This window comes from Macaca nemestrina, chromosome 7, assembly GCF_043159975.1.
Source record: "Macaca nemestrina isolate mMacNem1 chromosome 7, mMacNem.hap1, whole genome shotgun sequence".
In the NCBI taxonomy this organism is placed as follows: Eukaryota; Metazoa; Chordata; class Mammalia; order Primates; family Cercopithecidae; genus Macaca; species Macaca nemestrina.
Window position 1 is genome coordinate 35,272,942 of NC_092131.1, and position 24,578 is coordinate 35,297,519.

Consider the following 24,578-nt stretch of genomic DNA (forward strand, 5'->3'; position numbering starts at 1 on the left):
GACGCTCATCCTGTAATTGCCTTCAGTCACTGCTTTCAGTCTCTCGGAAACCACTGGCTCAGATACCCACTGTGTGCTCCAAGTTGGGCTGATGAAAATGTGCCAGAGTCATTAAGTTATCAGTGGGGAAGGCGGCCGCTTCTCCCCGGCAGGAAGGATTCTGCTGTCTGCTGCAGTGGCTTTGTTCACACAAGCTGCCCCGATTCCTCCTCCTCCCGACTCCCCCCGACCCCCGCCCAGGCTAGGAGCGAGTGGGGTAGGATTGAAGGGGGCAGGGGTGTGCAATAAATATTTGGGAGCAGCACTGAAGGCATCCGTAACTCCAGACAGGAGGTCCTGCATGCAGAATCCAGTTCTGGATTGGGAAGTGGGCAAACACTCCTTCTGCAGCTTGACAGATGGATCCGCCCCAGGGGGAAGGAGAGAGAGAAGGCAAGCTGGACCTCCCTTATTGTCACAGCCACTGCTCTCCATGTGCACCGTGCCAGGAACACAAACTCCAGGTGCACGCTTGCCAAGGTGAAAAGAAGGACCTTAGGTCGTACACAGGCAGGGCCAACTGGTCCCAGGGGTGGTGGCTTCAGAGGTGCATGATGCAAAAGCGCTTGCCTCCGGGGAAGGAGACTGGAGTGGGAAGACGGGGCATAGCCCTCTCTGCTGCTTCAGCGCCCCTGGGAGCTCAGGCTGATTCTGCACGACAGATATTTCCAGAGTGAGAATGCCGACATGATAAAAGGAGAGCAGATGGTTCCAGTACTTTATTTTCAAAATGTTTCTTTTCCCACCCTCTTTTCCTTGCTATTCCACTCCAGACTTCAGAGGAGAAATAACTCCCCACTTTGGGGTTCATCCTTTTTGTTGGGCCACTTTGACAGCAGTGGTGATGAGAGCAGCTGAGAACAGCCGCGACTCCCTATGAGCTGGGCTTTGTTTTAAATGCATTCTCTCATATGGGTCTCACTGCGGGGAGCAGGTGTGCTGTCATGATCCACCTTGTTTTACGGAGAGGATGCTGAGGCACAGAGAGGATTAGTAACTTGCCCAAGATCACACAGTCAACAGCAGACCTGGGACTTGAACCCAGGCAGTTCAGATCCAGCCTGCCCACTTACCTGCTGCAGATTCTGCCTCTCTGAGGGCAGAGCCTGAAGCCAGGCCTGGGTGGTTGATGGCACTGAGATGATGACTACTGAGTGGCTAACCACTCTGGCCAGACTTTCAAGGTTATCTCAGAAGGGAATTTTATGCCTGACTCAGTGCTGGTTGGGACCCAGATTCACCTTGGCAGCTCTCAGACTATCAGGTCAGCTATTTGGAGTAACTTAGTCCCAGATCTCCACTCTGAACCCAACAGGCTTCTAGAACCGGCTACGTGATTTGTAGGGTCAGCTGCTAAATGAAAATGTGGGGGCCCCTTTTCAACAAATATTAAGAATTTCAAGATGGCAACAGCAGGGCATTAAACCAAGTGTGGGGCCTTTCCGAACTTGGGCCCTGTCTGGACACACAGGTCACAGGCTCACGAAGCTGGCCCATGGTGCTTGCAGTGACAGGAAGACATGATTAAACACAGAAGGAGAAACAGTGCTGGCTTTTCTAAGCCAGTCAAAGCAGGATTTCAAGACGTTTCTTTCCATTGTAATGAAGCAGTTTGATCCTGATGCAATCCGACCAAAACAAATCTTGGAAGTCTTCACTCTTCCTCTTGCCCCTACGATGAAATCATTCCAAGGACTAAGACTTGGGAGTCAGAATAGCCTAGTAAAACACAGGCTCCACCCCAGTCTCCCCTGATCCTAAGCTCCCCTCCACCCACCAACCTCCGTCTTTCCTCCTCCCACAGCTGGCCCCATCAGCACTTCCTTATTTCTCGGAGCACCCTGCAGTTGTGCTCCTCGACTTTGCGGATTCTCTTCTTGTTAAGGCAACTTCCCAATTTCCAAATCCAGTGGTCTCTTCTTAGTCTCCAACCTTCTTGACCCTTCTCAGGCATCTAATTTATGACTGTGGCTCTGCCTCGGTGCAGAATCTCCTCATCCTTCTTTAAAATGGGGATGCAGGTTGCTGTGAGTCAATTTACTTGAAGCACTTGGAGTGGGCCTGGTCCATGGTAAACACTCAGCAGCTGCTGGCAGGAGCTGTGACGGGTGGTGTCATTGTTACTGTCGTCTTGAAACCCTCCTATTCCTTTGGCTTATGTTTCTTAACAATTATTAAAATTTTTTTATTTTTTTATTTTTTTTTTTGAGACAGAATCTCTGTCACCCAGGCTGGAGTGCAGTGGCACAATCATGGCTCACTGCAGCCTCAACCTCCTGGGCTCAAGTGATCCTCCCACCTCAGCCTCCTAAGTAGCTGGGACTACAGGAGCATGCCACCATACCTGGCTAATTTTGAATTATTTTTTGCAAAGATGGGGCCTTTCTATGTTGCCCAGGTGGGTGTTGAACTTCTGTCCTCAAGTGATCCTCCTGCCTCAGCCTCCCAAAGTGCTGGGATTATAAGAGTGAGCCACCACACTCAATCCTTTCTAAACAAATAATAATAAAAAAAAATCAGTTTCTCTTTCTTCACCAGTCTCTTGCGATCCTGGTGTTTTCTGAGTTCTATCCTGTGTAGGTGCCTCTCTTTTCTCTCTCCACAATCTCTTCTTGACACTTTTTCCCATACTTATAACATCCATTGCCACCCTACCAGCTCCAAAATCTACATCTCTTTCCCAAGCTTCAGGTAAATTCAACTCATTCTCTTCCTTCTTTAAATCTGTTTTCCTCCTTCATCCTTCTACCCAGTTGCCCACGTCAGAAACATGGGCATCTTCTTTGCTTTCCGTAGCTGACATTGGTCACCTGCCTCAAGTGAGGCCCTGTGCTGGTTATCAGGACACAGCGCCTGTGGACACACAGGACCTGCCATGCTTGCTGCCAGTGAGAGAGACGCCTACAGGTGCTCGTCCACTTACAGTGGGGCTATGTCCTGGCAAACCTATCATGAGTTGAAAATATTCTAAGTTGAAAATGCATGTCATACACCTAATCTACCAAACCTACTAAACCATAGCGTAGCCTAGCCTACATCTTTATTTTATTTTTTTGAGACAGGGTCTTGCTCTGTCACCCAGGCTAGAGTGCTGTGGTGTGATCTCAGCTCGCTGCAACCTCTGCTTCCTGGGCTCAAGTGATCTTCCCACCACAGCCTCCTGAGTAGCTGGGACTACAGGTGTGCACCACCAAACGTGGCTAATTTTTGTATTTTTTGTAGAGACGGGGTTTCACCATGTTGGCTAGGCTGGTCTTCAACTCCTGGGCTCAAGGGATCCTCCCACCTTGGCCCCCACAAAGTGCTGGTATTACAGGTGTGAGCCACTGCCCCCAGCCCTAGCCTACTTTGAACATGTACATTATCCTACAGTTGGCCAACATCATCTAACACAAAGCCTATTTTATAATAAAGCATTGAATATCTCATGTAATTTATTGAATACTGTACTGAAAAACAGAACAGTTGTATAGATCCTTAAGGTATGGTTTCTACTGAATGTGTATTGCTTTCACACCATTATAAAGCTGAAAAATCAAAAGTCAAACCATTGTAAATTGTGGATTGTCTGTACTGACACGTGATTAGTCCTAGGAAGGCAAAAAACTAAGGTTGTAATTTTGATTGGAAAGACTTCCCTGGGGGAGGACTTTTGAGCTGAGATCAGAGGGATGATTAGACCTTAATCAGGCAAATTGGGGATGGGGACAGTCTAGGCAGAGGAAAGAGCTTGTGCGAAGACTCTGTGGTGGGAAGAGAAATCTATAATAAGTGAAAAGGCCAACAAGCAGGAGGGCCGCACAGGAGGCAGAATATGGTGTCAGAAGAGGCTGGAGAGGTGGATGGGGCTGGGTGGGGCATGGCCAGGAAGGCCATGTTAGTCTTTCTGGGTTCCTCTTTGCTTTCTTACTCACTCCCTCTTCCACCAGGTTCTCTCGTTAAGCCTTCTCCCACCCCATTTTGCCTCTCCATGCACAAGTCCTCATTGTTTCACAGATAAACAATTGAAATAGCCCCTCGCCACCTTCAAATCCGTATTCTGCCCTACAATCTTAAGCAGTATTTCTAACATGTCAATCTGCTTAAGTTGGTCCTCAGGATAGAATCCTCCCCTGGCTGCCCCATCGTCGGGATAAAGCCCTGCTCAGCTTCCTCTCCTGTTAGTCTTCCTCACATCCACCCCCACCGCTCCACCTCTTCAACTTGGTTAGACTTCTCGCAGCTTGCAGAGGTGATGACTGCATGTGCTTTGGGCCCCCTTTGTCTGCTGAAGTCCTGCTCATGTCAGGGGCTCCTACTCTGGGAAGCCGTACCCCACTCGCTCAAGCCAGTTTCCTGGCCCCTCTTTGATGTCCCTCTTTGCCTGGCACGGACTCACTGTATTCAACCCACCTCCCTCTGGCTTGTTTATATGCAGATCGCTGCTAGACTGCGACCTCCTCCATGGAGGGGTCTGGGGCTTGTTCATTTTTGTCCTTCTTGTGGCAGAGGGTGGGGCACATATTAGGTGACTAATAAATATTTCTTGAATTGAAGACCTGGTGATGGAAGAATGACATGGTACAAATACCTGGTTAAAAATGGAGCTCCAACCAGAGGGTTCTTCGTGAAGAAGTCTGGCTTCTGGGACCTCCATGTACTGTTGGGTCCTGATTCTGTTAATAACTGAACGAAGGTCTCAAGGCTGCCTGTCCTGTCCCTGCCTGCCATGGTCATCCATCAAGAAGGGCATGGGGACGTAGGGTGGGTGGAGTCAAGCCTAAATAGACCCAGCCTTCTAGCCCAGTGTTCTCAAACTTCAGTGTGCATCAGAATCACCTAGAGGGCTTTTAAAAATCTAGATCACTGGGCCCCACCCCCAGAGTTTCTGATTCAGTCGGTCTGGGGTGGAGCCCAAGAGTTTGCATCTCTAACAGGTTGCCAGGAGGTGTAGATGGTGCTGGTCTGGGGACCACTGTCTGAGAATCTCTGTTCTAGCAAAAGGATTTGCTCTAAACATTATTACTTTCTACCATGTTGGGGAAGGATATTTTTGCTTAGGTTTGGTTTTGTAGATTTTTAAGAACAATTAGTCTGAGCTTAATGTGGGTAGAAGTATTAGATTCTACAAGCTTGCCTCTTCCCCCATCTCCTGGCCTTCCCACAAAGTGGTTCTGTATTCATTCATGAGCCACTCAACAAATATGTTTTAATGTGTAGTATGTATATGTCAACATATGAGGTGGAGTTGTTGATATCAAGATGAAATTGATATGAAATTGTCCTTAAGAGAGGTCCTTCAGTGCAGACATAGCCGTAATTCAGGGAGTCTAAAGGAGAAACGCCTGCTCTGAATGGTAGTGAGTTCCCTATCAATGGAGTTGTCCAGAACAGGCCTTCTAGAGTTGGTGGGAATAAAACACTTCTCTAGATAGATCGAATGACCATTAAGATCCTGAAATTGTGTGATTAAGCAACAGTGATGATTGACATAACAAAATGGCACAAGTGAAATGCTGTGAGTTTATACTGGGGATCTGCAGAGGCGGCTGAGGCCTCTTTGTGTAAATACTGATATCATTATCATTACTTTTAGTAAACATTTATTCCTTACTAACAGTATGCTTGGCGACTAAATGGATTTATATGCAATGACCCCATAATTTGCTGTGTATTAACTTCAGATTATCCAAAAAGCTAAATAGAAAAAGCCACGAGCAGATCCACAGTGCACCTCAGGGGCCTCTTTGGGTCCGGCTTCCTGAGTCACATGGAATTGAGATGCATAGTACTCTTTTATTTTATTTTAATTTTGTTTTTTTACAATATTTATGAGAAAGTGGAAGAGAGAATATATGAATGTAAGTAGCCAATGATAGGCCTATTTATTTTAATTTTTTATTTTTTTAGATTCAGGTTTGTTACATGCATATATTACATAATGCTAAGGTTTGGGCTTCTATTAAACCTGTCACCCAAATTCTGAACATAGTACCCAACCGGTAGTTTTTCCAGCCTTGTCCCCTTCCTTCCCTTCCCTTCCCTCTTTTGGAGCCCCCAGTGTCTGTCATTTCCATCTTCATGTCTGTGTGTACCCAGTGTTTAGTATATTCCATGGAATATTACACAGCCATAAAAAAGAACAAAATCATGTCCTTTGCAATATGGATGCAGCTGGAGACCATTATCCTAAGTGAATTAATGCAGAAATAGAAAATCAAATACCGTATGTTCTCACTTATAAGTGGGAGCTAAACATTGGGCCTTGAATTTATAGTCACTAGGTCACCAACTTGAATTTCAGACTCTCCTCTTGTCTTATCAAGGAAGTCCAACCAATTGCCAGACTTTATAATATGAGGCAAGGGTCAAAGTCCCTCTTTTCAGGAAGGTCCAGTACTTAAGATGCAGCAAAAAATGCTGACAGCCCTTGCCCCTCATTTACCATTTACTGAGCATCTATTATGCTGGGTATTGAGAGAACTGCTTTACAAATGCTATTTATAATCCCTTTACCCATCCTTCAAGGTAAGTACTGTTATCCTCATTTTCAGATAAAAGAAAAGGCACAGAGCTACAGCTTGTCCAAATCATGCAGCAAAACTCAATTCATTTTTAGAAATCAACATGACCATAAAATTGAAACCTAATAAAAGATAGTCCCAAAATTATAGATCGAGCTCAAGTCTTAGCACAGATTCAAGATGCAATATTAGAAAACAGAATGCAGCAGCATATCAAATAAACAATATACTCTGACCAAATGGAGTGCATTCTAGGAATTCAAGAATGGTTCAATAATAAGAAATATTAGGAAATCAACGTAATTTACCTTATCAACAAACTAAAGGAGAGTCATATTATAGTAGATGCTGAAAGGGTAGTTGCTAGAATTCTCCTATAATAAAACTCTATAACAGGAATAAGAGGAACTACTTAAATGTGGTAAAGACTAAAAATTAGCCAGATACATCATTCTAAACAGTGAAACACTAGATCTGCCTTCGTTAACATTGGAAATGCTTGCTTTTGCCATTTAAAAATATTGTTTTGGTGGTTCTTACAAATGATCTAAGCTATGATCAAACAGTTTCTGTAAATATGGGGAAGAAGAGATGACATTATCTTGGCCAATGTTTGTCTACTGAAAAACTCCAAGAGAATCTGGTAGGAAGAGAAACTCTATCAGAAGTAATAAGTAATATCGGAAGTAACTCTATCAGAAGTAATAATTATCAGAATAATATCATTGGGTAAGATGACTGGATAACAGCATTTCTCTATACTCTCAGGACCACACAGCCAGTGAACCTCAGCAGCTGGAACTGGGATTTGAACCCAGGCCTGCTGCTGAAGTTGTGCTCTTCCCACCTTGTGAAGCATTTATGCTTCCTTGTATGACTCGGTCATGTCAGCCCAAGGGAGAAGTCTTTTAGAATTTGTAACTTTCAAGCACTCCAGCAGAGCAGTTTGGTTGGCTGTGATGGGGACCCAGGCTGGGGGGCAAGCATAGAAGGTTGGCATGGACGTTTCACTGGGAAGACTCTTCGAGGTTTCTGCTACCAGCAATGCCGTCCCCCTGGGGGCTGAGATAATCAACTGTACGTGGGGAGGCTGAGGGTGGTAGTGTGACCTTGAGCCATTTAGCCAGATTTCTGCTTCCCAGGAACTGAGCATCTAACCAACAGAACTGCTGCCCTTTCTTCTTGGCTCCAAGAAGGCACATTTTGATTGCTCGCTGCCCTTGGCTCAAATTGCCCCATTTGAGAGGTAGTACTTGTGAGAGCACCTTTTACAGATTTGGCTGCCCTAGGGCATCGGGAGCACCAGCTCTTGGTGACTACACTCACTAAGGATGCTTTAACTCCATGGCGTTCATGGTGGAAGTAGAGCATGTGTTTCTGGCACAAAATCACTGGGTGAGACATCAGAAGTATTATCCAGATAAAACTTTTCTATTTCTTGCAGAGGCCAACCATGGGGTGGTGGAAGGGACAGTGCACAGGAACCCAGGAGACATGGATTCTGGTGGCTCTGCCACACTAGCTGTGTGTTCCTGGGCAAGTCACTTGGCGTTGCTGGGTCTCACTTGCCTCATCTGTGTCATGGGATGTTGGATTGGGTAGATTCCCAGTGTCCTTTGAATTCAACGTTATAACAATTACCCTTACAACATGCCTGACACTGTTTTAAGTACTTTGCATAGAGATAAACTTATCACAATAACCCTGTGAGGTAAGTACTGTTAGTATTCCCATTTTATCTCTGAAGAAACTGAGGCACAGGGAGGTCAAGTGACTTGCCCTGGGTCTCACAGCTAGAAACAGTGGAGTGCTCACGCAGCTCTTAACCTCGTTTTACTTTTACAGTTTTTCTTTCCATGAGCTGAGTTGTTATAAGGGTGTTGGTTCTGTTGGGTGGGGGAAAGGGGTGTTAGGATGGGAGACAGTTTTAAGGGAAGCCTGGCTCTGGGGTGGATGGATGGGGTCACTGTCTGGGAGAATGATAGCGGTGGCTGCACAGGTTGCTAATATTTGCCTTTCTCCCTTTTTTCCTCTTTTCCTCTCTAGTCTGTGGCAAGCGCTACAAGAACCGACCGGGGCTCAGCTACCACTATGCTCACACTCACCTGGCCAGCGAGGAGGGGGATGAAGCTCAAGACCAGGAGACTCGGTCCCCACCCAACCACAGAAATGAGAACCACAGGCGTGAGTGCCTACTTGTTAGGTTTGGGCAGTGAAGAAGTGGGTTAGGCAGGCTGGGGAGCGTTCCTTGTTCCTTTTTCTCACTGCTGCGCTGGCATCTTCTGGTAGCAAACTTTGAGTGGTCTCAATGTGCTGTAGTGCATTGGCCCTTTCAGCCAGCCAGTCAGCTGCCCCTGCAGCTCAGCCCAACAATAGCAGGGCTGGGCTCACACACCCTGCTCTGCTCCCAGAGGAAGGAAGGTGTTAAGCAGAAGAGAAAGTCCTTACCTGGCCACTGTCAGATGCCAGACCTACAACTCTTTTCCCTCAGCTCCTCAAGAGCCACTCAGACTGGGTTGGGCATAGGTCATGGGTGTATCAGTTCAGACAGACATTTGAAATGCCTGCTTGGCCACTAAGAGCCTTAGAGTATTCTTATCTATTGGTGTGGTTTTGTTGTAGAGGGGAGGGGATCACATTTTGGTACAGGGCTCTCCTACCTTAGAAACGCTGCCTGGAGACCCCATGTTCTTTGCTTCAGCATTCAAATGGCAAATGTGATCTGGGTGGATTTGTTGTTTGGGATGTTGGGCTCTCCAGACCCAAAGTGATCCTGAAGATTTGTGTTTCCATTTCTGTGCTTTCCTACCTCAACTTCCAATTATGAATTAGGGAATCCAAAAGGGCTTAGCATTTTCCACTTGACTTTCCTCTACAATATCCCGTGTGGTCTCTGGGCCTGCAGAAATCTCAACATATGGAATCTTTAGAGCCTGCTCGAAGATGCGGGCCACACTGAGCTCTCTCAGTGAAGAATATTCATGGACAGGCCATGTGTATTTAATTTTGTTCAGAAGATTTGGTGGTAGGGATTCTGAAAGTGAACAACTCAATGCAAGGAAAGGGATCAGACCTTTAAAAGTACTCAGAATCTAAGATTAGAGGATGCGTGTTAGCCATCGACTTAGTCAACTGACGTCCACTGGCCACTTCCACCAAACATTTGAAATAATGAACACACCTGTGGCCAAGGTCATTCTTCGGATTAGTGTGGGGTCTCCCTTAACTTCCACCCCACTTTCCCCTTGTAACATTGCCTTCTTTATGGATTTGCTAGGGTTCTTATAAGAAAACCCCAGAGACGGAGTGACTTAAACCACAGAAATTAATTTTCTCACGGTTCTGGAGGCTGGAGGTCTAAGGTCACGGTGCTGGCAGGGTTGTTTTCCTCTCCTTGGCTTGCAGATGCTGCCTTCTCCTGTCCCCTCACACAGTTGTCCCTCTGTGCATGTGTGCTCTGGCGTCTGCTTTTATGTCCACGTTTCCTCATCTTTTTTTTTTTTTTTTTTTTGAGATGGAGTCTTTCTCTGTTACCAGGCTGGAGTGCAGTGGTGTGATCTTGGCCCACTGCAACCTCTGCCTTCCAGGTTCAAGCAATTCTCCTGCCTCAGCCTCTCGAGTAGTTGGGACGATAGGCACGCACCATTACCCCTAGCTAATTTTTGTATTTTTAATACAGACAGGGTTTCACCATGTTGGCCAGGATGGTCTCAATCTCTTGACCTCGTGATCCACCCGCCTCAGCCTCCCAAAGGGTTGGGATTATAGGCGTGAGCCGCCGTGCCCGACCCACGTCAGATTGGATATTAGGGTCTATCCTAACAAGCCCATTTTAACTTTATCTCTTTAAATGCCTCTTTAAGGACCCTATCTCCAAACCAAGTCACAGTCTGAGGTACCATGGGTTACGCTTTCAACATAGGAATTTGGGAGTGGGGAGGGGATGCAATTCAGCCTTCAGCACCTTCTTGAATTTTTGCTCACTTCCAAGGTGCAAACCTTTAGTGCGACAGACCCTTGCTTTCTCACCTGCTGTGGTCACCTGGACAGAACCTGAACAGCAGAGCAGGAGGCGCCCCCCCAAGCCTTGCCCGCCTCTCCTTGCCAGGGACTGAGGAGCTCCAACACTAAGACCTTCTCTCTGGGAAGAGTTTTCCTTGGTCCAGTCACCCTTGTCTTTCAAAAAGGAAAAGATACTGACCTGTACTGAGGCAGCCGATACTTGCATTTCCTTGTCTCTCCTCTTTTCCCTGGTCTAAGTGACCAAGAGGTCACATGGAACTGTTGTCTCCTACCACGAGGAGGCTGAGAAGAATCTTCTTTGATTTTGGTTGCTCCCTGAAAAGCGTTTCTTCGACATTGTTGCGCTCTCTCAAGTGTTTATTTGCTTGGTGGCCTTATTTCTCACTCTCCTGTGCTAGCTTATCTCCTTATATCTCTTCTCAAATGTCAGGCCATTTTGTTCCTTTATTCATGCCCTGGGGTTTGGAATGCTTCTTGTCTGTGTCTCATTTTCCTTGGTTCTCCTGTAGCCTCATTATGAGTGCGGTGTGTGTGTGTCTATGCATGTGTGTGCGTGTGTGTGGGTGTGTACGTGTGTGCGCATGTGTGCGCGTGTTACGTGTGTGTGCTGTTTGCTTGTGTGTGTGCATGTGTGTGCATGTGTTGTTTGTGCACATGTGTGCTTGTGTGTGTGCACATTTGTGTGTACGTGTGCACGTGTGGGCATGTGTGCGTGTGTACGTGTGTGCGCGCGTGCGTGTGCATGTGTGTTGTGTGTGCGTGTGCATGTGTGTGTATATGTGCGTGTGTGTCCATGTTGTGTGTGTGTGTGCTTACGTGTGCGTGTGTGTTGTGTGCGTGTGTGTGTGCTGTTTGCTTGTGTGTGTGCGTGTGTGTGCACGTGTTGTTTGTGCACGTGTGTGCTTGTGGATGTGCGCGTTTGCGCATATGTGTGCGTGCATTTGTGCGTGTTGCGTGTGTGCATGCGTGTGTGTGCGTGTGCATGCGTGTGTGCGTGTGCATATGTGTGTGTGTGTGCATGTGTCCACGTGCCTGGTGTTTGTGGCTGCACGGGGAGGTGTGCTGCAGACTCTAAGTAGAAGGAGTCAGTCTCCCCAGCGATCCCTGTGATCCCCTCAGAGTTGGTTGACTTCTGAGACCAGCACTCGGCTGTGGATCTCCTCACGCTCCTTCGTGGGCGGGGGTGTTTGGCCTTCTTGTGTCCTCCCCTTGAGGCCACACAGCCTTGCTTGGGAAGGAAGCTGTGCGTGTCTCCCTCGCCCTATGTGGAGATGTCTGCCTGCGAAATCTCATGGTGGCTTGTTCTCACCTCTGTGGGCTTGTCAGTGTGCGGCACGCACTCCAACTCCCCCTCACCCTTTTCTCTTTCTCACCCTGCTGATGAGAAAGTGGGTTCTTCAAAAAGGATCATTTGGCTGGCCAAGGGTTTAAAATCTCCTAGAAAATAATAGGTGTTCCCAGGCGGATCCGGGGCCTCCCCACATGAAGAGGTTTCCAGAACCCTCACAAATACCTTTTTAATGACATCTCACAGCGCCCTCCTCGAAAACTCAGTGATTAACCCAGTTTTGCTAGTGGGGAGGGTACAGCAGAAAGGCCTTTAGTGCCTGCAGAAACCGTCCTTTCCCCCGTCCCTAATTTCTCTGGACAAACCGATGAGGCAGCTGCTCATCCCAGGTTCTCTGCACCACACAGGCCGCCGACTTGCTTGCCGCCCCGAATGTATGCTCTGCTCCCTCCCACATTCCCCTGGTGAGCAGCCCCCGACTATTTTCTTGTGAGCACTAATTGCCGGCATCATTAATACCCAGTCATTAGCTGCTGCCACTGTTTGGGGGTAGAGGGTGGCTTCCATCCATCCTGCCCCTAAATGCCACTGGGGCTGTGTGCTGAATTGGATGTGACAGCTCGGCAGCATCCTAAGGTCTCAGCTTCGTGATCCTCCCTTGGTGAGGCTTTTGGAGGGGAGGGGCAGGTAGGAGAGCTTAATCCAAGAGGCTAATCTGTGGCTCCCCCAGGAGAAGGTCTGGACACCAGTGAAGTGAAATGCTGACTTTTTCCCCCTTTAGCAGAGCTGCAGGGTGACCCAAGCTGCATGTGAGCAGAGGCGTAATGGAAAAACAGCCTTACAGACACAGGGGTTTGCAGGGCCAAGGGCAGCTGGGCTCGCACCACCTGCAGCAGTAGCGACCTTTTGACTTTGGTCCTCCTGCTGTCGCTTGCTCTATCGCCCCCCAACTGTGTCTTCAGCAGAGCCGATGGCTCATCCCGCGCCTGCTGCTGCTGCTGAAAGAGCAGAGTGGCCTGCTGGAGCTGGCCCTGACCTTCCCTGCCCCAGCCCTTGCTGCCAGGGCTGCAAGCTCAGCAATCCACTGCCGCTCCTGATCGCCTGGCCCCCAAGATGATGCTCTCATGCCTTTGTTTCTCCCTTAGTCTCTCATTTTCTCCTGAGTATACATTTCTTGTGTTTCCTGTACATTCGTCCCCTTTCCTGTGTGCCCTTGCCTCTCTGCCTCAACTACAGGAAGCCAGGGTGGCTTGGAGCTCAAGCACTCCCCTTTGGGAAATAGTGCTTTTCTGATGGTGTTCTCTGCATGTGGGCTGCATCCCACCCTCTCCCTCCATGCGGCTGGATGCCTCTTCTCCCTCCATTTGTTTTACCAACTTCATCTACTTTTGCAAATGAAATAAATGACTGTGTGTGTGCACATGCGTATGTACACACACACACACACACCCCTACACACAGACGTACACATACATGAATAAAAGGAGCGCAGCCGGGGAGGATAGGACTCTGAAAGATGCACTCAGAAGCATACCATTGTGACTCCTTCAATGCAGCCTTGGTAGGGAGCCCCAGCGGGGTAGAGTAGCAGAAAGAACTCTGGACTAGAATTCAAAACCCCCTTAACATAGGCTCGTGATGTTAACTTCTGAACTTTTTGCCTTCTCTGCACAGTGGGAAATGATTATCGATGATGTTTTCAAGTTAATTTTTGGAGTGAGGATAGACATTTATGAAGTCCTGGGCCTGGATGAAAAGCTGTATAAATAAATTCAGTCTAATCCATCCATGCATCCATCCATCCGTGCATATGTCATCCATCCATCCACCCATCCATCCACCCATCCATCCCATCCGTCCATCCATCCATCCATCCACCCATCCATGTAATAACCACGTATTGAATATTGTCTATATGCTGGGACTTGGGAGGACAGGCATAAAGAGGACTCGGCCCTGTCTTTGAGCTCACAGTCTTTTTTTTTTTTTTTTGAGACGGAGTCTCACTCTGTCACCCAGGCTGGAGTGCAGTGGCGCAATCTCAGCTCACTGCAAGCTCTGCCTCCCGGGTTCACGCCATTCTCCTGCCTCAGCCTCCCGAGTACTTGGGACTACAGGCGCCCGCCACCTCGCCCGGCTAGTTTTTTGTATTTTTTAGTAGAGACAGGGTTTCACCGTGTTAGCCAGGATGGTCTCGATCTTCTGACCTCGTGATCCACCCGTCTCGGCCTCCCAAAGTGCTGGGATTACAGGCTTGAGCCACCGCGCCCGGCCGAGCTCACAGTCTTGAGTGGGAGTGTGCAATGGGGTGTGTACAGAACTGTGACGGAGTTTAGGACTTAAGGGCACAGGGTACTTTCTATGCCTTAGGGCAGTGGTGTTCCAAGTGTGGCATTAGCATCACTTGGGACCCGGTTGAAAATGTAGATTCTCAGGTTCTACTGGATGTCCTGAAACAGACTCCAAGGATGGAGGCCAGCAGTCTGGGTTTTACAAAGCTCTCCAGGGCATTCTGGTGCACACTAAAGCTTTAGGACCACTGCATTGGGGGTTTGCAAAGGCTTCACTGAAGAGGTGACGTTCAAGTTAGCTCTTGGAGAGTGAGAAAGAATTTCTTAGGAGGGAGAGGGCTTCCCAGGTAGAGAGAACTGTACATGAAGGCAGGCAGGTATGAAATAGCATGGCACGTTAGGACAATTGGAAGTCATTGGGTCTGATAGTAATGTTGGATTGAGGGGATGCGGAGGAAAGATGGAAATGTAGTCAGGGGCCACGATGGGAAGCGTCTTCTATGCCCCTCTGTGTAGTCTTTATCCTATAGACAGTGGGAAGCCAGTGTAGCAATTACTAGAAGGCAAGGACAAATAACTTGTAAAAACATCTGTTTGGAGTCTTATTGTTATATGTTGTGTCTCTTTTATTTAAAAGCATAAGTAAATATAACATACTCTCTATAGCATACTCAGAGCTCCTAAGAGGGAAATTAAAAAAAAAAAAAGAGTCCATAAAATTTATTTCAAGCTTATTTTTCAAGTCTGTGGAATTGAAGTTGGGTTGTCCTAGGTTCCTGGAGATCTCAGCCTTTTGAGCAAGGATGGTGTGCCTGGTGCAAAGTTAGGCTTTTCATCTCTGTTGAGAGAAAAAAACGCCCCAGCTCTAGCATGCCTTTGGAGGGCATATTGTACTCTGCAGAGCTGAAAGGGGAGAACCATGTTGATTAAGGGTAATGTCTGCTGATTAGATAATCTGAAAATTAGTCTGATAATGTGCAAATTATCTAAAAGAAGCATATGATGTCATTGCCACACTGTTGGGAAAGATCTAACAGATGTTAGTCTTCTGACATCTCTTGTCCTCCAACATATGGCCTGGGGGCAGCCAAAAGCTTTAAGAGGCAGAGTGAAAATTACTTTTGAAACAAGCTTAGAAATTTTAGATTACTCTGAAAGGTGACTGAAAAGCCATAAAGCCCACACAGCCAACTACGTACCTCAACTTGACACTGGAAATCCAGCCTTTGTTATTAGGGGAGACAGGAAAGTTTAGATACAGAGCTCTTTCTGGGAAATTGGGCTGCTTCTTCCTTCTCAGAGAGCAAATTGGGAAACTAGCAACAGGTGTTCTTTAGAGAAATTATTATTTAACTAGACAGTTTTTAGATTATATAGCAAAGAATCCATTGAGTTGCTCTGGTCGTTGCAGGGATACTTGGGGCTCATTTTCTAGCCTCAAAGTTCATCTACATCCTTGACCCTATGGCTAAGGGAATGGCTGTGGAGTTGGTCAGTCCAGGGTGTGAATGGTGACCCTGGCACTCTGCCATCTTCCAGTGGTGCAAATGTGGGTCACTTACCTACACTTCTGCTTCTTAGTTGCCTCATCTATAAAACGGGGGTAATAATCCTCCTGACTTCATGGGGTTGCTGTGAGTCTTAAATGAGATAATGTGAGTGTTTGGCACCATGCTTGTGAGCACTAATGTCCCGTCTCTGTCCCATTTGGGCCCACAGGCATATCTGTGACCACAGATGGTTCATCTGAGTCATGGCTCTGTCTGAGTCCATGTGATGGGACTTTGCCACCACTGTGAAGCTAACTGCCTGTGGGGTGTCATTGGCATCAGCAGTAACTATCAGAGCCTGACCTGGCCCTGGCATATCCTTGGCTAAATCTTAGATATGAGACACAGATCCTTCTAAACAGGCTCAATACAAATATTTATTAAGCACTTACTGTACATGCACCCAGTTGTTGGGAGAAGTGGAACTGGGCCTCCAGAAAGGGATAATGTGGTCTCAGCCCTGGGAGAACTTCTAGTGCAATTGTGGAAATGAGACAGAGGCATAAAACCCGGCCAGAGAAAGCTGTGGAGGGCAATCTAGACAAGTGTGGCACCCTTTTATTTGCCATGCCATTGCCCTAGGATTGGGCCTCCACGTGTCTCCTGGCTGTCTCTGAACCTCTTTTATTTCTCTTGCATTTTGGGCCTAATGACCTAGAAATGTGCAGGATTGAAGAGACCCACATACTGAACAGCAACAGTGGCAATGGTACTTGCTTGCATTCCCTGAGTGTGTCAGACATGGTGCTAAGCATGCCACATGTATCTCATTCATGCCTCACAATAACCCTACAAGGCAGGTGCTATATTCTCTAGAGGACAGCAAGGCACACAAAGACCAAGTCATGTATCCATGGTCAGAGACGATGAATGTGAATTCACGAGTCATGTACCACTTACTGGGAGAGTTCACTTATTTAAGTCTTTGATTTTTTCCTGCCTTGTTAGAAATAAAATTATCTTGCATGTAGAAGAGGAAAGAGGGAAAGAGATGATGGAACAACTGCTAGGTGTCAGGCATTTTACAAACATCACCTCATGTTATGATCACAAGTCCATTAGGGACATGTTACTATTCTCATTTTACAGACAAGGAAACTGAGGCTCAGAGAGGTTGAGTAACAGGCAGCAAGGTGGGAAGCTGAGATGTGAATGGGCTTGAGTTGGATACCATTCACTTATGTCAAGACTTTGGAACCCTGAGTGATGGGCCCCAGTCCCAAGGCTTGGATCTTTGTCATGGTCCTACCGATGCCCCTTAATTTTTGCCTCAAGACCAGTTGTCTAATGCATCATGTTGCATGGTGGCTTTTCAAAAGAGATGAACATGTTAACAGGCACTGTCTTAACAAAATTCCATCGACTGGGTGACTTAAACAACAGGAATGTATTTCTCACAGTTCTGGAGACTGGAAGTCCAAGATCAAGGTTCTGGTACGGTCAGAGTATGGTGAGGGCTCTCTCCTTGGATTGCAGATAGCTGCCTTCTCATTGTGTCCTCACATGGCCTTTCTTTGGTGTATACAGGTGGAGACAGAGAGAGAGACAAGCTCTTTGGTGTCTAATAAGGGCACTAATCTCATTACAAGGACCCCACCCTCATGACCCCACTAAACCTAATTACCTCCCAAAGACCCTTTTCCAAATATCATCCCTTTGGGGGTTAGGGCTCTGACATATGAATTTTGGGGATGAGGGACACACCTCAGTCCATAGCAGGCACATTTACTCTTCAAAACTCTTTACTAACTTTGGCTGTTTGGGATGTTTTATAGACCCTACCCCTGCATTACAAATCCTAGGTCATACTTTAATTGGTAAATGAGTTTTTTTTCTACAGAAAAAAAAAAAATCACAGATCATCCTATTCAATAATTTTCCTGAGTCTTTCTCTCTTGTTCTATGTCTCACTGTCTTTCCTGGCTCTCATTTTTTTTCCTCTAAACTTGCTCTTTAAAAAAAACTTGAGCCTGAAGTGAAATATTAGGATTCATCCTTGCCTCTTGGTTTTCCTTCAGTCTTCCAAAATAGACCCTACATTGTCTCCCACTCTCTATCTTCTGGCCACCCGTGGCTTCTGCCTGGGTCGTTATAACTTTTTTTTTATCGGTCGCTCAGCCTCTAAAGCAGGCTGTGGCTCATACCTATAATCCCAGCAGTTTGGGATGCTGAGGTGAGCAGATCACTTGAGGTCAGGAGTTTGAGACCAGCCTGGCCAACATGGTGAAACCCCATCTCTACTAAAAATACAAAACTTAGCCGGGTGTGGTGGTACGTGCCTGTAATCCCGGCTGCTCAGGAGGCTGAGGTGAGAGGGTTGCTTGAAGCCAGGAGGTTGAGGCTGCAGTGAGCCGTGATTGTGCCACTGCACTCCAGCCTGGGAGACAGAGTGAAATCTTGTTTCTAAAAAAAAATATGTGTGTGTGTGTGTGTGTGTGTGTGTGTATATATATATATACAATATATATATTAAAAACAGCACTGAAAGCCCCATGCCCTATAACCCTCTGTCTCAGTCAAACCTGAATGCGTGGCCACCCTACCGGGGGGGCTTTTAAGACATGTAGAATCTCAGGCCGTACCCTGGATCTATGAATTCCAACCTGAATGTTAATGACATCCCCAAATGATTTGCACAGCAAAATCTGGGAAGCCCTAGCCTGTGAGGCCCTGCGTGCCTACCTCTCCAACTCACCTCCCCTCAGGTGTGTGGTTGCTTGGGTTCAGAGCCACGTGAGCCACTGACTAACATGTGACCTTAGCTGAGCTGCATAGCCTCCATATGCCTCATGGATCACTATGTAAAATCAGATCATTAATGGCATCTATCTCGTAGGTTATGATGAAGATTAAGTAAATGACTTCCAGGTGACATGACTGTCACGCCGCATTAGAGCCATGTTTCTCAAGCTTGAGGCTGCATCAGAATCACCTGGAGCATTTGTTAAAACACAGCCCACTGCATCCTACCCCCAGAGTTTCTGATTCAGCAATTCAGGCCCTAGAATTGGCTTTTTTTTTTTTTTTTTTTTTTTTTGAGATGGAGTCTTGCTTTGTCACCCAGGCTGGAGTGCAGTGGTATGACCTCAGCTCACTGCAACCTCCACCTCCTGGGTTCAAGTGATTCTCTTGCCTCAGCCTCCCAAGTAGCTGGGATTACAGGTGTTCACCACCATGCCCGGCTAATTTTTGTATTTTTAGTAGAGGCGGGGTTTTGCCATGTTAGCCAGGCTGGTCTCGAACTCCTGACCTCAAGTGATCCACCTGCCTTGGCCTCCCAAAATTCTAGGATTACAGGCATGAGCCACCGTGCCTGACCAGGAATTTGCATTTTTGACAAGTTCCCAGGTAAACCATTACCTTACAGAAATCTAACTTTCCAAGACTGATGTTCAGTCAGTCAACTTCCTTTTAATTCCTTTTTTCTTTTGGATGCACTGAGCCAGGTAACCGGCCAGGAGTCAGGCTGCACTGTCACATTGAAGGGGTAGCCTTGGTTTTTGCTCTTTTCCTAATGCTCCATCTCATGTAGGGCAGGCGTCTCTGACTCTCAGCACCGACTTCCCGGCCTGCCTTTGGGGTGTGCCCCTGTCTGTGCCTCCATCCTCAGGCTGTGCTGCCCCAAGGCTCTGTGGTCTCTTGATTCCTTCCAAATCCTCAGGTCTAAAGCAGAAGGCTCATGCTTTTCCTTTTCTTAAATATGGCTTTCGGTCTGAAGAACAACGAAAATGCTGGTCCACTTGCAGACGGAGTTCAGTGGTGCTAGTGAAGAGGGTTGAGAGGGCAGGGCTGGGCAAAGCAAAACAAGGGGCTTGTTGGATCCTAATTATGTCAATAATAATATCCTGACAACTTAAACAGACAAAACTCATCCAGCTCTAACACACCAAGATGTCCTGGAATTCATTAAGGGGAGTGACATCACTTTGTTCAGAGTCTGATTGCTATAGATGCTCTCAAATTCATGTTTTCTCCTTCAGTAAACTCATTTGGTAGCAATCACAAGTTGCCACACCAGGCCATGAACTGACCCATATCACCAAACACTGGAAAACTGAAATATCTCATTATGTGTCATGTAATAAGATATTCATCTCAGTGTCATCAACATCAACACTAACATTCCTAAGCTTTTTCTTTTTTTTGAGACAGAGTCTTGCTCTTGTTGCCCAGGCTGGAGTGCAATGGTACAATCTCGGCTCACTGCAACCTCTATCTCCTGGGTTCAAGCAATTCTCCTGCCTCACCCTCCCGAGTAGCTGGGATTACAGGTGCCCGCCACCACACCTGGCTGATTTTTGTATTTTTAGTAGAGATGAGGTTTCGCCATGTTGGCCAGGCTGGTCTCGAACTCCTGACCTCATGATCCACCTGCCTCGGCCTCCCAAAGTGCTGGGATTACAGGTGTGAGCCACCGTACCCGACCCATTCTGAAGCTTTACTTGTTTTCTTACTATTCTGAAGCATTAATGGCAGACCCAGGGTTGTCCACCTAAAACTGGAGCACAAAGGACATTCCTCGGGGGCCGTGTGACCATCTAGACCCAGAGCTGGTGACATGGTGCACACACTCCTGGCAAATTGTTGCAGCCTTTTGGCAAACCGCAAATTACAACTCTCACCAAATACATCCATCAAGATGGAGACATCAGTGTGAGTGGGTGTGTGTTCTGCTTCTATGGCACAGTTTTTAGGAGTAAATATTCACCAGGTTTGTATCTAAAGGTGTAAGCGTTGGATAAAGATGGAGAAAAAGAGGCAGGCATAGGAAGGGTGGAGGGTTGACTCCACATTTTGAAATATTTATACTATTTCTACAGTCACCAAAACAGACAGCAAGACGGGGCCTCTGTTCTCACTGGCTGCTGCTGAGTCCCTGGTGAGAGACAGAATGAGACTCAAGACTCTGGGGCCAGCTGAGCCTGGGGATTCTTCATGCCTTCCATTCTGGTTGACTAAGAAATGCCTAAGAAAGAGGATTCCTGGGGGAGGCACATGCAATGGCTCTCCACACCACAGCTTTCTTCTCTCCAGGGCCTCCAATATTTCTCCTTCCCACTTCTTCTGTGCCCCGATGTGAGAGGGACTTATGATGGTCACTCTGTGCTCAGGGGACTCTCCGTCCACTCAATTCCTAATCATTAACTTCCCTTTGCCTGATAGATTTTCTTTTTCTCAAAAAGTCTCTGTAATGATTTGTCCATCCTTTCACTCAACATTGATTGTCGGCTTTGTGTCACTCACTGCGGGCCAGGGATACAGAGGGGAAGGACACGGCTCCTGCCCTCAGGTAGCATATGGCTAATAGGAAAAGAGGCATTTACATGAGTACAAAGCAGCGATGAAAGGCTGGGTTCCTCTGGGTGTGGAAAACTTGGCTTTTCTGTCTCTTCTTTCATCTGATTATAATGCTCGAATAATAGGCCTGAAAGGGACCTCAGGACATCACCTAGCGTGTTCTCTTGCTTCTAGATCAGCAATGCAGTCAAAGGGCCTAGGGGCCCTTCCCTGTGCGCAGAGGCCTCTCCAGAGAAGCCCGCCCTCTGGCCATGGCTTTAGTTGTTAGCCACCTGCTTTCCCAGCTCTTCTGTGGCACGTGCTGCCATTCCAGCTCATCTTGTCTCACCTTGTCCTTCACGGTGCAAAGTGTGACAGTTTATCAGCCCCGTCCATAAATGTGAGTACTTATGACAGCGGCCCGGGGCCTCAGCGCCTTCTGCATCCACTCCCACTCCTGCACGGCCCCTTTTACTTTCCCAGATATTCACGGTGTCCTCAGGGCTGCTGGCAAAATGGCCTTTGGGGAGAGTGAGTTCTCTGTCGTCAAGGGCTCTGACGGTTGGGAGGGTCCTGTGGGGAGTGGGCCCTGCTGTCTGCTTTCCCGCCAGGCTTCCAGGCCCCCTGCTGCTCCACATTTGGGAGGAAGGCTTCCTTTGTCTTCCTCCTGGAGCCCTGGGACAGGGCCTGAGTTGCTATTAGCTGGCCAAGGAGAACCAGCCTGAATGAAAGCCCCACACTTTTTATTCCTGGGATCTGTGGGATTTATTTTTTCATCAGTTCTAGGGAAGCAATGAAAAAAGGTGTCAGGCCTGGGGGATAATTTATATGAGTAAACACGACCAGCGAGCGGGAGCATGAGAATTAAGGCCATTTATCCCGGCTATGATGCTCCCTTTGCCCTCTGGTCCAGCCTTCCTCACAGTCTCTATCACGCCACTTTTAACCCTCTCCTGACTCTGCTCCACGCTGGGTCTGCCGGAGCTCCTTGCAGCCGCCTTCTCTCCCCAACCCACCTCCCCCTCCTCCCACAGCCCTCATTAAAGGCTGGGCAGAGGTAGCAGGCTGTGGCAGTGGCCTCCAGCTGCGGCCTGCTCCTGATTCTGCAAGGAAGGCACGTCGGGGTCCACCCTTGCTCCCCACCCTCCCGTTTCTGGCCCCCAAGCTTCCTCCTCTGGACTGGCCTGGCCAGCGCGTCCTGCCTGGCCAGCCTGGGCTGCTTCTCTGCTTTCCTCCTTTCCTCTCCCCTTTCCTTCCCTACGTCGTCCTCTGAAGATGCGCTCTGCACAGCCAAGTGGCACGGGGCTAGCATGCTTTACACTTGAGAGATGAAGTCATAACAGGTGGCAAGAGCGGAGGCTGCCGGAGCCCAGGATTCCAGTTGCCATGGAAACATGTCAGACCTGTAGAGGGACACGGGAACTGTCAGCCTGTGGAGGGCGGCGGGGGGAACAGATGAGAGGGGCTAGAAGAGGCGCCTCTCTTCCCAGAGGGCTCTGCTCACTGCCCCCGAATTCCCCAAGGGCTGTGCACCCCAACCTTCCAGGCTAGCAGGCTCCAGAAATAGAGCTGCTCAGCTAGGGCTGGGGCTGGGGCTGGGGCTGGGGCTGGGTGGTGGGTGGTACGCACTGAGCGTGGCCACGCGTTTGTGCACACCAGGCCCTGGCAGGCGGTCAGAGCGTCTGCTCAGGATGTGAGGCCATGCTTTTGTGCACGTGCCAAGGAGGAGCCTGAACTTCTGGCCTGCTTCCTATTCCCTAGGATGCTTGGGACGCAGCTCTGGTCTCAGCAGAACCCAGACGAGTGGCTGTTGCCGATGGCCGGTTTGTCCCCGCCACTCATTCTTTCTGTGAGTGGCAGGCACATCACAGCGGAGATCCAACTGGGAGGGGGAGAGCCGGCGCTGCCTGGGTGGTAGTTTTATGGAAGATCTGGGGCCTTGTTTGCCATAGACGTAAAACCTGATTTAACTCAAAAATCCTGTAGCGTGCACTAATACCTTTCCAGAATGCCTGCTCTCCCTTCCCTGAGCGTGGTGGTGGGACTGTGTGAAGCTTTGCTTTTCCTTTTTCTTGCTTTGATTTATCTGAATGCTCTTCCCTGCCTTCTGTTATTTTTTTTTTCTACTTTCTTCATGAACTTTGTTCCTGATTTCCATTTTTTTTTTCCTTTGAGCTTTTTAGAGTTATCTCCCTCAGGTAGATTTCTAAACTCTCAAGGCTCACTTTATTTTCTCAGCAACTTACTTGTATCTCTGATATGATCTCAGTCCGTGAACATTAATCAACAGAAAACCACATCCATCATCGCAGACACTGCCATAGAGATACCACTCAGGTCTTTGCCCTGCCCGTCATCTTATTCTGCAAAGCGGGACTCAATTTCCCATAAGCAGAAGCAAAATCTCTATTTAAATCCCACTTGCAAGGTCTGGGCGAGCTTCCTATTTATAGTAAAATCCTTTTTATAATGATCTCATATACGGTACCAGGAAATTGCTCATGGCTGGGTCAGGCCATAGGCCAACCTAGCCATGATGTGAGATTTACTTAAAAAAATTCCTTCATGAGCCTCTGGAATTCTCCAGAGAAGTGTTTTCATAGAGTAGATGACAATAAACAGGATCACCCAGGATGGATTACTGTGGTAGGGACATTAAATTTAAGTTCAAAGGGAATTTCCACTTTTATCAGGCCAGTCTCAATAATTTTTATCGCTTTGGGCTTCGTAAATATCATATTGGGTGAATCAGGTTGACTCTAAAGAGATTTATGAAATATTTTATATGCAAGGTGTGGCTGGAAAATATTTACCTCTGGACTTCCCAGGAGGCAGAGAAGTGTGATTAGAGGCACAATCTCTGGGGACACAGACAAACTGGGGGTGAATCCTGCCTTTGAAGAGCCCAACCGAGGCTTGGAGCCAGTGCTTTAATCTCTTTGGATTTCAGTTACTGTATCTGTCAAAAAAAATCCCTATTGCACAAAGTTTTTGCAAGAATCAATGAAATAACATATATAAAGCATCCAGCAAAAGATTTGCCACAGTTTTGTGGTGTGATAAATGTCTGCTTCCTTTTCTTCTCAATATGCAGTTGAACAAAAGGGAGGCTGAGTGGATAGGCATGACCTGGTGTCCTCTTCTCAAGAGACAATGAATCATTGTCTTCTATGTTCTTGTGTATTTGGTGCAGAGTGATGTCTCATCTCCCACAGGATGGGTACAGTGTTATTCTTCCAGTGATGCAGGGCCATTGGCTACCGACTTCTGTGTACTCTGGGAGCTGGCCATGAGACCAGGTGACAGACCATTTCATGCACACAGGGACCAGGTCTCCTCTGGCGGGGAAATAAACCGGGGGCAGTGAATGATATCCGGTGGTCCCAGGGCATCACTGTGCCACCCACTAACATCCCTGCCATCCCTCTCTAAGTCACTCATCCTACAGATTGTAGGGGTTCCAACAACGAGTTAGACCTGGTCTCCAACCTGAAGGAGTAGATCTGTTTAATATAGAGAGATGACAATGTAAAACAGGGAGAGGAGGCACACAGACATGTGTATAAACAAGGGTCATGGCCGGGCGCAGTGGCTCAAGCCTGTAATC

The 24,578-nt window shown here is 47.6% G+C and overlaps 1 protein-coding gene across 10 annotated transcripts in view; it reads left to right on the forward strand.

Annotated features, from left to right (window-relative positions):
- Positions 1-24,578, forward strand: part of LOC105494301 (double PHD fingers 3) — a 287,462-nt gene that overhangs the window by 194,674 nt on the left and 68,210 nt on the right. For all 10 annotated transcript variants that reach the window (XM_011762612.2, XM_011762608.3, XM_011762607.3 and 7 more), the window contains one exon: positions 8,589-8,726. In XM_011762612.2, the coding sequence (XP_011760914.1) occupies positions 8,589-8,726 (138 nt within the window). The remainder of the gene's footprint in view (positions 1-8,588; positions 8,727-24,578) is intronic.